This window comes from Micromys minutus, assembly GCF_963924665.1.
Source record: "Micromys minutus genome assembly, chromosome: 12".
NCBI classification, from domain to species: Eukaryota; Metazoa; Chordata; class Mammalia; order Rodentia; family Muridae; genus Micromys; species Micromys minutus.
Window position 1 is genome coordinate 2084776 of NC_137981.1, and position 16042 is coordinate 2100817.

At 39.5% G+C, this 16042-nt stretch overlaps 1 protein-coding gene across 4 annotated transcripts in view; it reads right to left on the reverse strand.

Annotated features, from left to right (window-relative positions):
- FHIT (fragile histidine triad diadenosine triphosphatase) overlaps positions 1 to 16042 on the reverse strand; it is a 1443778-nt gene that overhangs the window by 279875 nt on the left and 1147861 nt on the right. For all 4 annotated transcript variants that reach the window (XM_080926902.1, XM_080926901.1, XM_080926903.1 and 1 more), the window contains one exon: positions 1654 to 1799. In XM_080926902.1, coding sequence (XP_080783028.1) covers positions 1654 to 1799 — 146 coding nt within the window. The remainder of the gene's footprint in view (positions 1 to 1653; positions 1800 to 16042) is intronic.

The window sequence follows — 16042 nt, forward strand, 5'->3', positions numbered from 1 at the left end:
GCATTTCTAGGGATGCTTAGATATTCTCAATTAAGACAAGCCAGATTTTGTGTCTTGAGAAAGAGATGAACATCTTTTGTCAAGTACTTAAATATATTGGTTTCTATACCTGTTATCTTTGGAGTTCTATAGCATAAAGCCAAGGAAAGAGTGCAAGGATGGTGTGGTGTTTAATAATTGGATGTCTGTCAGGTTGACTCAAGAAGTTTTGAACAAATCTCTAAACATTATCAGGGAGATTCTAGATTAGAATGACTGAGGAGAGAAGAATGGTAAGAAAGTGTGGTGAGCCCCTCTTCTTTCTGGGCTTCCTGCCTGTGGATAAAGCATCAATGGCTGCCTCATAGGACTGTTACTATTTCCCTTTGCCTCTTTAATTTAGGTGTGCTGGGTATTGGGTTCCAGCAATGAGAGGGTAACTGATGTGAATTGAAGACATGGTGGTGAGTGTAAAGAGCTGAGGATATGGTCTCCATCTGCTGGAGCCACTGATTTCCAACTAGGAAGGTGAAGTCAGTGTGCTCCTAAGCACAAGGGACTTTACACACATGCTCTTGTCCCCAGACCTATCCATAGAGTTCTGAAGGGGTTCACGGTGTGACTGACAATGTACTTAGCTTCCAACTGATGACACACATTATGGACGTCTTTTTCTCAACCTGCAGAGCACTGGCCCAAATTCTGTCCACAGATCTTTAGTGACTGAAAATCTGATGTCTTGATTTTGTAGTAGGCTATATGCAATAAACTCTCTGTAGCATCCTACACCCTATCACTGCAGTTTGCATCATGTCTAGAAGCTCTGTGAAGAGGAGGCTCACATTAGCTGTCAGATCATTGGTCTCCGTGGAAACACAGCAGAACTGAGCCTGAGTATGCTTAAAACATCTTTACCACAAAGTGGAAAAAACAAAACCAAGAACAAACAAACAAACACATCCAAAAAGATTCCCTAGCTCTAGTCCTCATGTAAACTCCCAGTGCCGGTTAGCTTTTGTTAACTTGACACAACCTAGAAACAACCAGGCAGCCAAAATCTCAGTTGAGGAATTGCCTCCATCAGATTTGTCTGTGGGCATGGTGTGTGGGAACATTTTCTAGTTTGCTGATAGATGGAGGAGGGCTTGGCTTACTGTGAACAGAGCTACCCCTGGGCAGGTGGTCATGGCGGTCTCAGAAAGGTAGGTAATTGAATGTGAACCTGGAAGAAAGCTAGAGAGCAGTGCTTCCTGTGGTCTCTGCTTCGGTTCATGCGTCTAGGTTGCTAACTTTTAACCTCCTGTCCTAGCTTTTTCAATAATGTGCTTTAGTGTAGACAATAAGCCAAATAAACTTCGTCTTTCTCCAAGCTGCCTTTGGTGCATGTCTTCTCACAACAGAAAAACAAATTAATTCAACCCCCTTAAATTGCTCCTCTACAACTCCCACCTGCTTTGTAAGCAGCATAGCAGGCATTTGCTCTAACACCGTTCCTTAGACCACTTTGGGGCCATGGACAGCAGAGCTGCCTTACATTAGTAAAATTCTTTTCTGCTGTTATGTAAATGCAGACTACAAAAACCACTTCTCTGCTAACATGGCTTGGATACAGACTCCCACACTCAGCTTTGAGAAGGAAGGAAAGACACATGTGTGAACAATCTGTGAACTCACTTGCATAGAAAAGGTGATGGAGGTACCCTGGAAATGCTTCTCCACCACTGTCCCAACTCTCTGGGTCACTTGAAACAAATCAGCCACTTCGTCAGGATGTAGGTCACGGAAGCGCTCCACTGGCCTCAGTGGGCACACAAGGACATCTGCAGCAGGTATGTTAAGGACAGTTTGGCTTGCTCTGAAATGTATTCTTATGCAGTGCTCTGTATAAACAGCCTTGAGTCCCATTGACCCCGGGGCCTGGTATCTTGAAGACTGAGTAATGAAGAAAAAAAACTTAGCAACCAAGAGCTTTAAAAGATGCTTACTTTGCATTGTGGGAGATGCCTAGACACACAGTAGAATTTAAGCAAAGACATGGTAATGCACAAAGTGACACCAGCACCTGTTGAGATACCTGCAGCTGAAGGCCACCTGACCTCCATCTTCCACAGCAGCTAACCATACTGCACTGAACTAGAGACTGGAATATCTAGGTGGAATATCTTGCTACTCAGAACACCGTGATTACACTGTCAAGTTTCCTTTTAGAGAAATGATAGAAATACACAGAAAGTGTCCAAGAGCAGATGATTTAGGAGGGCCGCAGACATTAGGAAAAGATACCATGAACCTTGTCTATAACTAACAGATGTGCCACATGAGGGTTCCTAGAATTGTTACTCATAACCCAAGATATTTCAGATTAAATCTTTAAAGAAAAGGTTTTTCTTACACAAAAGAAAAGGTTGTAACACATTCTAATAGTTAGACATGGTAGCATATTTATATGTCTGGTATGAGAAAAATACCAAGGTCTAGAGAAAACGGGTTAAATTTGGTACCAAATCAGAGTTACAATTAATTTGATAGTCCATGTCCTTTTTATATTTGACCTTATGGTATACACATGTATACACACATATGTGTAAAGATATACATATAAGCATTGGAACTTGTAGAGGGTATATCTCCATAAACCCATTGTGAGCTAAATCTAATTCAAAACTTCATGTAATACAGCTAACCTAAGGAACATCGTGTTTTAGTCTAGCCTTAATTAAACATTACCTGCTGATGGGAAAAAAATTATCTAACTTGCAAAGCTCATTCTCAGATAAACTGTTGAAAATCATATGTAATTGATTGAAAACTGTAATGGAAGTGAAAAACAGAGTAGCTAGACTGGAATGTTTTCAGACTATTATAACTGAGAAATTAATATTAATCCACTAGACATAGGGATTGTCTATGTGTATATACATACAGCATATATTACTTACTCAGTTTCTAAATACTTGCTAGAGAAAACCAAAACTGTTATTTTTTCTTTAAGTTTATTCTCTACCCAAGCCCACCTTTTTTTTTTTCTTTCTTTCTTATTTTAAGAAAGCATACTTCTGCCTGGAGCCAAGCAGCAGAGGGATCTAATAAAACCACAATCCAGCAATTGCAAGTCTCACCAGAATACAAAGCACTTTAACCAATCACGCGGTTGGACTCAAGGCCTCAGGGAAGTTCACAGAGCTCAGCTTGGCAGGCCTGCTTTTTATATGAGAAAGGGGAGAGGAGAGGTAAACAGATGAATGTGGCTTATATTCTGGGAATTAACATCAACAGAAAACTAGGAAAGGAGGAATTTTTTTAATCTGTGTTCATTTTTGAAGAGGTGAAGGCAGCCTCTGCCCCCACCCATAGGGCATCTGATACTAATAAAGATAATTATCCTTCTCTAGCAGACCAGTTTGATTACCATGGGTCAATACACTTAGAAATGAAGAATTTGCTTTCCTACTCTTAAGCAGATTTCCAAAATCTACCCCTGCAGAGTTGTGGTCTGTTCCTCAAGAGGGACCTTTGCCTATCTCCCTCCTCTCTACTTTTTCCCAGCATTTTATTTTTGTTGATTATTTGTGAATTTCACACAATGCACCCTAATTACATTCACTTCCCATTTATCCATGTCCACTCTCCCACCCTTGTGTTGCCCATATACTCATTGGAGCATGGTCAAACTTCTAGTGCATAAACTCCCAGTCAAGCTTTAAAGAAGCCATCGATTGTGAAGAGCTATTTACTTCAGCATCATTCTTGATGTTTTTAAGTACTTTCTTAAATAACTTCCTCTCTTAACTGTTTCTTTTTATTAAGGGCAGGTGTTGTTAAAAGATGATGTCCCAGGTTTTGGCACCAATGTTAGGAAAAGGATGAAGAGAGTTGGGGAGATATGTATGGCCCATGGAGGTGCGGCAAGGCCCATGGGCAAGGTAGATGCATCTGGGAAGCCCATGTTGAAAATCCCTTCCCCCTGAGGGACCAGCCACATGACGGTATAGTACAGAATACAGTTTATTCATGTCATGGGGGGGGAGATAAGAGGGTAGTAGAGGCAGAGAGAGAAGAGAAGAATAGAGGAGTAGAGAAGTAGAGACCGGCCATGAGCACGTGGAGGGAGAGGGGAGGAAGGGGAATGGGGGGGAGAGCAAGAGAGAGAGAAAGAGGGAGGGAGGGAGGGAGAGAGCACAAGAGGCAAGAGTACAAGAGAACAAGAGAGAAAGGAGAAGGCAAGCAGCCCCCTTTATAGTGTCAGGTCACTGGGGCGGAGCATACCTGGCTATTGCCAGATAACTGAGGGGTGGGCTATACCTAGCTGTTGCTAGGTAACTGAGGGGTGGGGTTTACAGAATCCAACAGCATGAAAGAGGTTGCTGAAGAAAACTTAAGTATTTGTCATTGTCATCTATCAGTCCTAAGTCATCAGTACCTGCAACAGAAGCTTTCCTGCACATAACAGCAAGATCATGGACTTCCACAAAGTTTCCTGCGTATACATGGACCACTGGAAATGCACGGAGGGTATCACAGACTAAGGAGCACATCATGGCTTCAGGTAGCTGCCCAGGCCATGGAGATCCACATATCCTCTGGCAGTAATATGGATCAAAAATATCAACAGTGTTCCAGGTGTCAGCACAGACCACAACCATCAACATGGCCTCCAGCAGCAACATAGCCCATGGACACCAACAAGACCTCTAACAGTAGCATGGACCACTGATATCAATATGGCCCCCAGCAGCATCTCAGACTATGGGTGTTAACATGGCCTTATGTGACAGCACAGACCACAGACATTAACAAGGCAGTAGCAGCAATGGTGGATATTCAAATGGTCTCAAACAGCACCATGGATCTTGGGCATTGATACAACCTGAGGCAGCAGCCAGAACCCAAGACTATGCACAACAACGTGGTGGTAGGTAGCACAGAGAATTTTTGAGGAAGCCCAGTCTAGAAAATGTTCCATTCTCCTTTTCAGATACCCCACTGTTGTTCACAGCAATCATGGGGCTACAATAAGTAGATTTTTGTAATTCTCCAACATCACATCTATATATAAAATGCTCTAAGCAGCCATCCTACATTCCCACTTTTCCTGAGAGATGTTCAATGCCATATCCCGATATCTATAGGCACAGAGGTACAATTTTGGGTTGTCCTGAAGCTGTTCGTATTTTAATGTTGATTCCACTTCCCCAAGAAGGGCAGCCCAGTCACATACTCAAGAGGTGATTTCATCTGAACCTTCCCATTTTAATTAGTAAAATAAAAGAAAGACAGTGACTGGGCAGTGTAAGGGAGGTGGGGCGAGAGAGGAGGTCTGAGGATGTCAGAGGACTAGGGTAGAGGTTGTCGGAACATGGAGATTCACAAAGACCAGCTCCACCAAGGTGGGCTTGATTGGTGTTAAATAGCTACGAACATCAAGGATTTTATAGGTCTGACATTTCTAATATTTATCGGCCTTGGGGCTGATAAAGAGATAGACCAATTTATTTTTTAATATTTACTACAATAAACAATTATCAGAGAAGCATCTCTTCTTGCTGCTCTTCTCCCAATCTCTGTCTCAGGAACAAAGACTAGAAGCCTTCTGGGTCCTGTGCTATTGTCGCCCCACTCTTTACCATCCAGGGCTCGTTGTTCCACCTCACACAGGTAGGCAAATCTGGCTGAGCAGAGTGATGTTCCAGGGCCACCAACTGGGATTTCCACCACTGCACTGCTGACCACTGATCTCCTAATTACCCAGCTGGGGTCTTCCACACCGACTTCCACATCTACTCCCTGAGGTACAAAGGGGAATTCTCCTCATGTTTTAAATTATAATCTGCCTTAAGCCTATTGATCAACTAATAGCAAGATAACAACAATATAGCTTCCTGCAATTTGTAGGCCTTGTCTGAATGGAGTAATCAGCTAGAGGAAGACTGACATCTCAGGTAAGCAACTCCTCCCTGCGGTGGAGACAGAGCCTTAATATCAGTGACACATAAGATGGTCTTCCTTGTCAATGCCACAAAACCTATTTATCAACTTTGTTTCTTGCATAATAACAGCTATCTTAAGGCAATATTTAATGAATAAAAATATGGAAGGAATTAAATCAAAATGACTCACAACCTTTGTCTTTCTGTACCTAACCCCAGATCATGTAGCATATACATTCATTACTTAAAAAAACAAACAAACAAAAAAAAAAAAACCTATCAATAGTAGTAATACACCATGAAAAAGGTAAACTGGCTTAAGCCAACCTCATTTTGAGAAGACCCTTGGTTTTCCAGCTGTGAAACACTGTTATATGTTTGTGTGTAAATGTATACAGGACTGTGTATGTATATTTCCTGTAGCCATCATTTGCTAACAAGTCACCTTATTGGCATACAGCACACACCATTTGGGTATGCCAAGACCTTTGGGTATACTCATTGCTCACAAGCTCAGCTAACTTGTTGCATAATACTAAGAAACATGGCATCTCAGTTGACTGCTGACACTAATTTTCAAGGCCTATCACAGACTTTCTAGCCCCAAGATAGCCATAAAGTAGTTTTTAATAACCATAACAATTTTCAACTACTGCATAAAAGATGACCTGTAGTGAGCTTGGTGTCACATGGCATACATGTATTTGTCACCATGACTTTCTATGTGGCTTTTGCTTTAAGTCTAACCTTGACTCGTTGATGTCACTATTTCATTTGGAAGGTGGCTTGCACTGGAGCAAAGAGTCTTCGTTTCCCTTGATACTTAACCCTAAACTAGATGTAGAATCTTTCAGGTCTCTTAAGGGTTAAATTACTTCAGTTTTATCAGGGGAGGATTACAAACCAACCAGGTTCAATGAGGAAACATAAAATAATGAAAGAAGTGGAAAGAGCACAGTGAACTTGAGCATGGGCTTGAGACACATGCTCAGTGAGGCCACTGAGGCTCCAACTTCCACAGCCAGGGTCACGAAAGGCAAGTTCTGGAAATCCTATAAAAATAAATGATTGCACTTATTCCTCGAATGTCTTAGAATTCATGATTAAGATAATATGAAACAATATTTACTATAATACTTGTTGTGTTGGATGCCAATACGGTGACTCTCTAGGAAAGTACTAGCCAGCCATACATGACATCTTGGTTCAGGTTACCAGAAACTACATAAAGTCAGAAAGATGCCATGCATCTGTAAATTCAGCACTTCAGAGAGATAGGGGGCAGAGACAGGAGAATCCCTAGAACTTCAAAGTTTATCTAACATGATGTACTCACTGGTAGAATAGCAAGAAACCCTTTCTCAAATTAGGTAGAAGGTAAGAACCATTACTCAAAATCGTCTTTTTGCTTCAACATGTGTACCTGCGCACGCGTGTGTGAGAGCACACACACACAGAGAAAGAGAGAGAGAGAGAGAGAGAGAGAGAGAGAGAGAGAGAGAGAGAGAGATAGAGAGAGAGAGAGATTTAAAAGTAAAGTTAATTGACTTCGTCACAATCACAAAGTTACTTGGGAGCAAAACATGCATTGAAATTCAGGATGTTCAGCTTCCGAGACCAAAGCTCTTTCCATTAAATGGGAAGGAGCAAAATGCTACAATTCTGTACCCTTTTCTGCTGCTAACCCTGACCAGACATCAATGGCTAACAGCAGAGCTCTCTTCTCAAACCAGTGCTGCAGAGTCTTATCAATAACATCCTGTAGTCAATTGCTACCAATTACTATGGGCACCGAGCATGAAAACTCCATACTTGTTCTAAGACCTCTTCTGCTGTTTTTAAAGTTACAAAAACTACAGAGGTCTGTCTGGATCAAGAGTAAGGGAAAAAAATTCAAAGTGAGACTCTTGGCCCAGAGACATCAAATGGCTGTTGTGTTTGTTGGAGGAATAAATTTGTTAAGTTTGAATTTTGCTCATCGAAGATAATAACTAAGATTTAAGAAAACTTTCTGAGGCATTTCTGTAACATATATTTAAATACAGAATAAATGACAGAGAAATAGAAATGCATTAACTGGGATAATTAAACAGGACAGAAAACATTATTCTTAGAATTGTTTAGGTCCAGCTCCATTTGTCGTTTTTTTTTTCTTTTAATTTGACCTGTTCTAGAGATTAAAAATGTAAAAGTCAACAAATAAACCAAATTACCATATCACAAGTATTGATGAGGCACATTAGCATGTTTACAGATGAATCTGCAGCAAGGAGCTGTTAAATAATATCATAAAAAGTTATTATTTGGAACCAGTAAGAGTTAGTATTCATTTTGCAGCTCAATAATAAGCAATAGTTTTTCTTCCTGTAGAATTCATTACTTATTATTCCTGTCTTTGCCTTTTTTTCTCATCTTTGAATGGTTTACCTTCCTTTCTTCTTTCTTCCTTCCTTTCTTCCTTCCTTCCCTACTTTTTTTTCCCTCCATACTATCTGTACTACTTGAGATTGCAACATGACACAAGCTAGAGTTATTAGAGAGGAAGTAGCCCAAGTGTAAGGCACATCTTCAATTAATGATCAATGGGGTAGAGCCAAACCCATTGTGGGTGTATCATTGTTGGGATGATGGTCCTGGGTTTTCTAAGATATCAGGCTGAGCAAGCCATGTGAGGCAAGACAGTAAGCAGTGTGAGTTGTTGTTAAGGTGATGCATGATTAGACATTGAAGAGATAGGTGGCAAAAAGGCTTGAAGAATGAAAGTGGAGAAGGGGAAGGAGAGATTCCATCAGGAACGAAGATCAAGGCAGATGTGGATGTTTCTCTTGATGCATCTCTTCATAAATAAGGTTGTACTGAATGTTTTGTAAAAGAGAATTGTACAAGATCATTTGACTTATCTAGGTTGGTAAATCATATTATATCAATTGGATCAGAGTAGTTTGCTGTGTTCTTTGATGTGACTACTTAATTGAGTTCAGAGGGTGTAGTGGCACAGTGCATAAAGCCTGCCAAAGAGTTGGGATGTGTGTGTCTAAGGCTTAGCAAGTACATGCTAAGAAGAAATGAGTGAAAACAACGTGCTGGTGTGGTCGGTCATATTCACCTGGAACAGAAGGAGCAGGGCCAGTAAAGTGAACCGCACCAGGTTCCTAGAGATGGCATAGAGCACCAAGTTAGAGATCCCTGAAGTGTCAGATGGCCCCTTGGTAGCTGGCAAAGAACAGGATAAAAGGTTAAGCCACATTTTAATATTTACCACAACAAAGCAGCACCCCTCCATGGCTTCTTCATCAGCTTCTGCCTCCAAGATTCTGTCCTGCTTGATTTCCTGACATAGCTTCCTTCAATAATGAACAGTAATGTGGAAGGGTAAACTAAATAAACCCCTTTCTTCCTAACTTTCTTTTCTTTCATAGCTAAGTAACTTGGAATTTTTATAAAATATTTTATATAATATATACAACTTTACATATTATTACTTAACATATAATGACATATCTATGAAAATGGCATTTCTGTCAATATATATAGCCTTTTATTAAATAACTGTGAAATTTTATTTTGCAAGTAGATAATTTTTTATGTTTTTTATTGGATATTTTATTTATTTACATTTTAAATGTCATTCCATTTCCCAGTTTCTGGAAACCCCCTATCCTGTCCTCCCTTCCCCTGCTTCTGTGAGTGTGCTTCCCCACCTACCCATCCACTCCTGCCTCTCTGCTCTGGTATTTCCACTAAAATACTGACATGCTTTCTTTTATTAAAGATTTATTTTATTTATATGAGTAAACTGTACATACATCAGATCCCATCACAAATGGTTATGAGTCACCATGTGGTTGTTGGGAATTGCACTCAGGATCTTTGAAAGAGCAGTCAGTGCTCTAAACCACTGAGCCGTCTCTCCAGCCCCTTCTCCCCAACTTTCTTTCTGGTCATGGTGTTTTATCTCAGCAACAGAAACCCTACCTAAGACATAATTTCTTTCATCTTCCCTCCCTCCTTCCTTTTCTTCCTTTTGTGACTATGAAGAATATGAAAAAGTTAAGGCACTTTTCCACTGACCTACATATCCAGCCCTTTATAATTTTTAGTCTATTTTATTTTAGTCTTTTTAAGTTACGTCAGTTGCTCTCAAACCTTGTGGTTCTCTTGCCTCAGCTTCCTGAGTCATTGGCATTACAGATCTTCACCCTTATTTGGAGTTTCTTGTAGATGTTTTAAATTACCCTTAATGGTACTTGAATGAACAACACACCCGTTTACAGAGAAGAATCAAAGCACTTGGTTTAAGCAACACATTTACAGAGCTTTGAGACAAAGTGGATAATATGTTCTTGGCAATCCAGGTACTTCAGTGAATTTTAATATTGAAAAGTAAAACTGTTAACTCCAAACTTAATAATATTATATTTTGAAATTAAGAAATGCAGCATGCTGATAATATAGACCACACCTTTCTTTATCAAACATTATCATAAGCATTGCAGCAACTCAATGAAAAGTTAACAGCACACTCAATGGTCATAGACATAAATGGTTGACATGTGAGTTAAAGCAAATGGGATGTATAGAATGTGAACAATTGCAAAGATGACGATTAAGGTCATGATATATGGCTGTGCACAAATCAGGGTAAGTCATTTACAAGTATCTGTTATCTCATCCTCTGTCCTGGGACAAAGAAAAAAAGAGGCCATGGTCATGTATACAGTGTACTTAGTGTGCTTTGTGTCAGCCTCAAACTTCCACATGGCTCTGAGACTCAAAAGTGAGAACGGCATCCAGAGAGAAAATGAGCTATAAATGGCAGGAGAAGATGTTTCCACCTTCCATTCTGGGGTAGTATTTGCCTTAAATTTCACATATTTTCTGTGAATTTCAACAGAAAAGAATCTTCTATGGATTGATGTGCTAGTACCACATTGTGGAAAATATGTGTAGATTAAACTGCTCAGCTGTGGAAAAGCAAACAAAAGTACGTAGACAGTGTTATGTCCTAGAAACAATCAGTAACCGAGGAGGACGTACTATATTACAACCACTTCTGTTTCCAGGTTTGGAAGTTGAAACCTCAAAAGTTCTAATGAAGGCTCAGGGTACTGACTGAGAAGCAGAACAGAGGCCATGAAGCAGAGTTGGTTACTGCATCTCCAGCCTCCCACAGCAAGCAGGTCTCCATGTATACACGCATTCCTATGACCATGTATGGAGAAATGTTAGTTCCATGATTCTTTTCTTCATACAAGCTTTTTGCAGTCCAGTAAGACTCTGCAACACTAGTTATAAAACAATATAGCTTTTCTTACCCTCATCAGGATATTTAATTGTATTCTTCCAAAAAGATTACACTAAGGGAAATTTCTCAAATTTGCATAACTATAAAATTAAAGTTATTATTTTTACTACTTTAAAAAGTGTTTATGTGTGTTGCATGCATGTGTATGTGCATGTATGCTGTGGAAATACAGGTGCACTGATATCACTGTATATGTGGAGGTCAGAGGACAAATGTCAGGAGTCAGTTTTTTTTTCTAAGGCTAAGTCTTGGGAGAATGGGCTGTTGGGCACAGAATTACTGCCTCTCTTAAACCTGTTGTTTCATTAGATTTCAAGAATACTCTGTAGGAAAAATGTTCTACATTTAAAGATATAAACATATATTTATATACACATATAAATATACATACATATGAAGATGTGCTTTAGCTGAAAGCTGGGTATGGTGGGTCATACATATCATTCTAGCTCACAGGAGGCGGGGGCAGGAGATCCAGACCAGTGGGCAGCATTTTGTTTTGTACCACAGTGTCTAGACTAAGTTTGTTGCTAAATAGCTTTTTATCTCTTTCGCTAGCTCCTTCCAACTTATAGTAGCTGTTTAGAGCAATGTGGTAAAGTGGTTTCTGAGGCTCTGCTAGGGGTCACCAGGGAAGAATAGGGGAATATATTAGTTTTGACTATCATGAAGGATGTAAGAATATTAGTGTGTATAACAAGAATCTTCCATTACTCAATGATAAAGCAATGAAAATATTTTCTCAAGGACTCCCTTTCTTGATAATATGGAAGTAATTTCTGGGTCTTACAATGTCTCTGAGGAGCCATTATGAAAATCTATTATTATTGTTACTGTACTAAAGTTAGACAAAAGCATCTGTGGTTTGGATAATTCTGGTTAGGAGTGTTGGAAGGGAAGATGAACTGTCACTCAAATGTATCTGTCCATCAAATATAAAGAAAAAAATGGGACACACCAAATCTGAAAATATAAAAATGCTCTCAGAAGCTGAGTTGGAGGAATGTTGGGACTGAAGAAATACCATATACCTTGCAGCTGAAAGTTTTCAGACTCATCCTTAATAAAAAAAATTTAATAACCACAGCAAGTATTTAGTGTAAAAACCATTTCCAAAATGCTGTAAATAGGTTTTACATCTAATGTGGATCAGAGAGTAATATTAAGAATTTGTAATTTACTGGAGAGATTCTAAAAATAAAGCATGTAATAAAAATAGTCTGGCAGTAACCTGACATGTATATACTGTCACACCAGCAGCACATGAAGCTCAGAGCCTGTCAGAACTGAGACCCCCCAACTCCAGCACTTTCCAGAGTTCTTACACAGTGAGCATCATTATATTCAGAGAAGTAGATGGATTTGAACATCAGGATATTTTTTCATTCTGTTCAAGAGCCCCTTTGCATTATTAGATCTTCAGTAAAATGGGCCAAAGCAACCTAGAAACCCTATTTCCATACAATCTAAAGAACGCAAGCTGACAGGTATGAACTTACAAGGAGAATAGGGGAAATGAGAGGTCCCAAGGTAAGAGGTGGAAAGTTAGGGACAGGAGTGGCAGTCATAGATGTCCTGAAACTGGAGAAATAACTCAAAAACAGACTCAACCAGTATATTTGATTCCATATACTGGGCTTAATGAAAGGTTTCAGTTATAACTTGTTGAAAAAAATAACTGTATCCCTTTCATAGCTATTGGAAAGGAAGATTTTATATGAGAATTTAAATTTTTTATTGTGTGTATTTGTACAATGTATATATGTATGTACATGTGCACATGTTATGTAAGTGCAGATGTGTTCATAGCATGGCATATGTGATGGTAAGAGGGATATCTCTGTTGTGGGTCCACCTTCTATGAAACAGGGTCTAGTGTTCTCCGTGTTACATAAACCAGGCTAGCTGGCCCAAGACCTTGGAGAATTCTTCTGGCTCTGCCTTCTATGTTGCTGAAGGATTTGGATATACAGATGTGAGGTACCATATCAGGGTTCACTTGGGTGCTGGGGATCTCCTGTCAGAGCTTGTATAGTATAGACATATATATATATATATATATATATATAACATATACAGTAAGCTTTTGCCACTGAGCCACACCCTCTTATAAATATTTTCATCAAGAGTGTGGGTTTTTTTTTTTTCTTGTGAAATCAGCAACAAGGCATGGCCTCAGCTTGTTTAAATGTAAGTAACTAAATGGAAATATATTCTGCTCAATAACATCAACTATAACTACAGATCTCAGTCCTGTCTTCCTAATCTAAATAAAATAGATTAGCAGATAAACCCATCTCTTCTTCTTCACTCACTGAGGAACAAACATCATGCATTTTAAGTGGGAAACTTGTGGACCATTAACTCTTTTGAGTTTGAAAGTCCCAGTGTAGCATTATTCAAACCTCTGAGTGGCTAGTAAAAATTTATTTACAAAAATGAGAACCATAATTATGATAACTTTTCTTTCATCCAGAATTCAAATCAATATCCATCTAATGGTCAATAATCCCATAAACCTTAAAGTAAATGATGTGAGGACATTTCAGGCTGAGAGGTTTTCAACAATGAACATTTAAATACATTAGTGAACAAGAATCCATAAAGTGAAATTTCAACAGAAAAGGCTAAAGCCAAAATACCTTTAAGAATTTTGTGTTGTTCCTGTTGTCATTAAATAAATACTCATTAACTAACAACATATTACTTGGGAAATATTAAGAGAAAAAGAAAAGAATACAGTGTAATTACATAATAAACAACATACATACATAGTATATGTATAATATATATACTATATGGACTGCTTTATCTTTAGCAGTTTGCCTTTCTGCTTAGATATGCTCTCTTCTGTAGCTCAGGGAGCCCTGCCTGTCTTACTCACAAGGCTCCTTTAACAGCCTCTCAGGTGTTGGAATTACTTGTTCGTGAAACCATACCTGGCTATATTGTTTGTATGTTTGTTTTGTTCTGTGTTTTATTTTGGTTTGACATTCTATAAAGTGTGGGGTTTAATCCAGGGCTTGTATAATGGGCAAGGTAATTGTTTTAGAAGAAATACTAACTCAGATGAGAAAGCACAGATGGAATGTGTCAGAAGAAAAGACATTCAAAGCTATACTGGCTAAGCTGCAAGTGTATTTGGCCCACAGAGGGGTAGGTTCTTTAAAGAGTCTAGGCCTTCAGCAGCCTTGACCAATCAGCGGTTTGCATTTATTCTATAGGCAGACAGAAGCTGCTAAAACATTTTAGGCAGTCGAGCTCCAGGCTGTCTGGGAAACCTGGGTTCTCCTTTAGAAAGATGATTCTGAGTGCTTGGGAGAAGGATTCAAGCAAAACAAGGATAACAGCCATAGTTCAGCAAGTGTGTCTTCCTGAGACAAGGCAAGGGCTTGAAAGCAGACCAGGACTGTCATGATGGGAAATACACATGCAGAGCATTGAGGTGAATTTCTGCCGTAGGAGCTGACTGACAGTCATGGTGTGAGGTCATTCACAGATGACTCACAGATTTGGGATAAAGTGCAGACTGCAATGAAGTCTTCATTAACACACAATTCATTCTTAGAGAATGAATTGATTTCCTCAGCTGAAACTAATGTATACTTCCCTAACTTGAATCAGCAGAGAGGCTTCAGGGTTTTCAGAATTGCCTGGAGACCATCAAAATGGTTTGTTGAGTAAAGGTGCTTACTGTCAAATCTATGACCAAGTTTGGGTCCCAGAGTCCATATGGTAGAAACAAAAACTGACTCATACAGGCTTTGTACATGCAGGCACACACACACACACACACACACACACACAAATGTAATAAATCATTAAAAAACTGTTTGGGAAATGGTGTGCGTACATGTGTGTATACATTCATTACTTTCCTAAGGTCTGCAATTTGTTTAAAAACACAAAAGTCAGAGCCTCCAGATCATACCTAAGCCTCGATTTAAATTAGCAACCTTTCTCCACACATGTAAAAAGCTCAGGTTTGGCATAGCACCCAGGGGTAAAGCATGTGAGGTCCTGCACTCAGCCCTGTAATCAGCACCCAATAGCAAAACTTTGAAAAAACAATTTATGGCCCAAACAGCTACAAATAGGCACAGACTTTTGACGTGGACTCTAACAGAGCTACTCACAAAAAGGAGAAAGGGTAGGTTTGCTCTGTGTGGGAGTGTCCTGTGTGGGAGTGTCCTGTGTGGGAGTGTCCTGTGTGGGAGTGCTCTGTGTGGGAGTGTTCTGTGTGGGAGTGTCCTGTGTGGGAGTGTCCTGTGTGGGAGTGTCCTGTGTGGGAGGTGTGTACCAGCATCAGCACAGGTGATAACCCCCTCAAATGAAAGAGAAGCCAAAAGCTTCTAATGGTCTAATATTAAAGTTGTTTTAATCTGATTCAACAGTGAACAATTTCGGTTATTTCTACTTTAACAAAAGCCAGCTGGACACAGAAAAATGACTGTTTAAGCTGTTCAAATTTAAAGAATAAACTGTATCATTTACAACAAAATGTAGAAAATTCTATCAGACTCAAACAAAATGAAAACTCTCAGCAGTGAATTATTTCCAAATGTTACCCCAAAATGAAGCAAATGTTACTGTAGGAGCTTTGAGTATAGAATGTGTTAATCAGGCTGACTTTGAAGAGAAAGCAACAACTCCTAAAAAACAATCAGCAAAGAACTATGCTACCCGAGTGTCAAGGAAGCAGGCTTGCCCTATTCGGTGACTTCTGGGTGAATAACGCTCCACACGTACCATTAAGTCCTCAAGGTCTGTAAATAGAAATGCAACAACAATGTCACACTTTTCTGCTAATAAAGTCAACAGTCAGTGACCC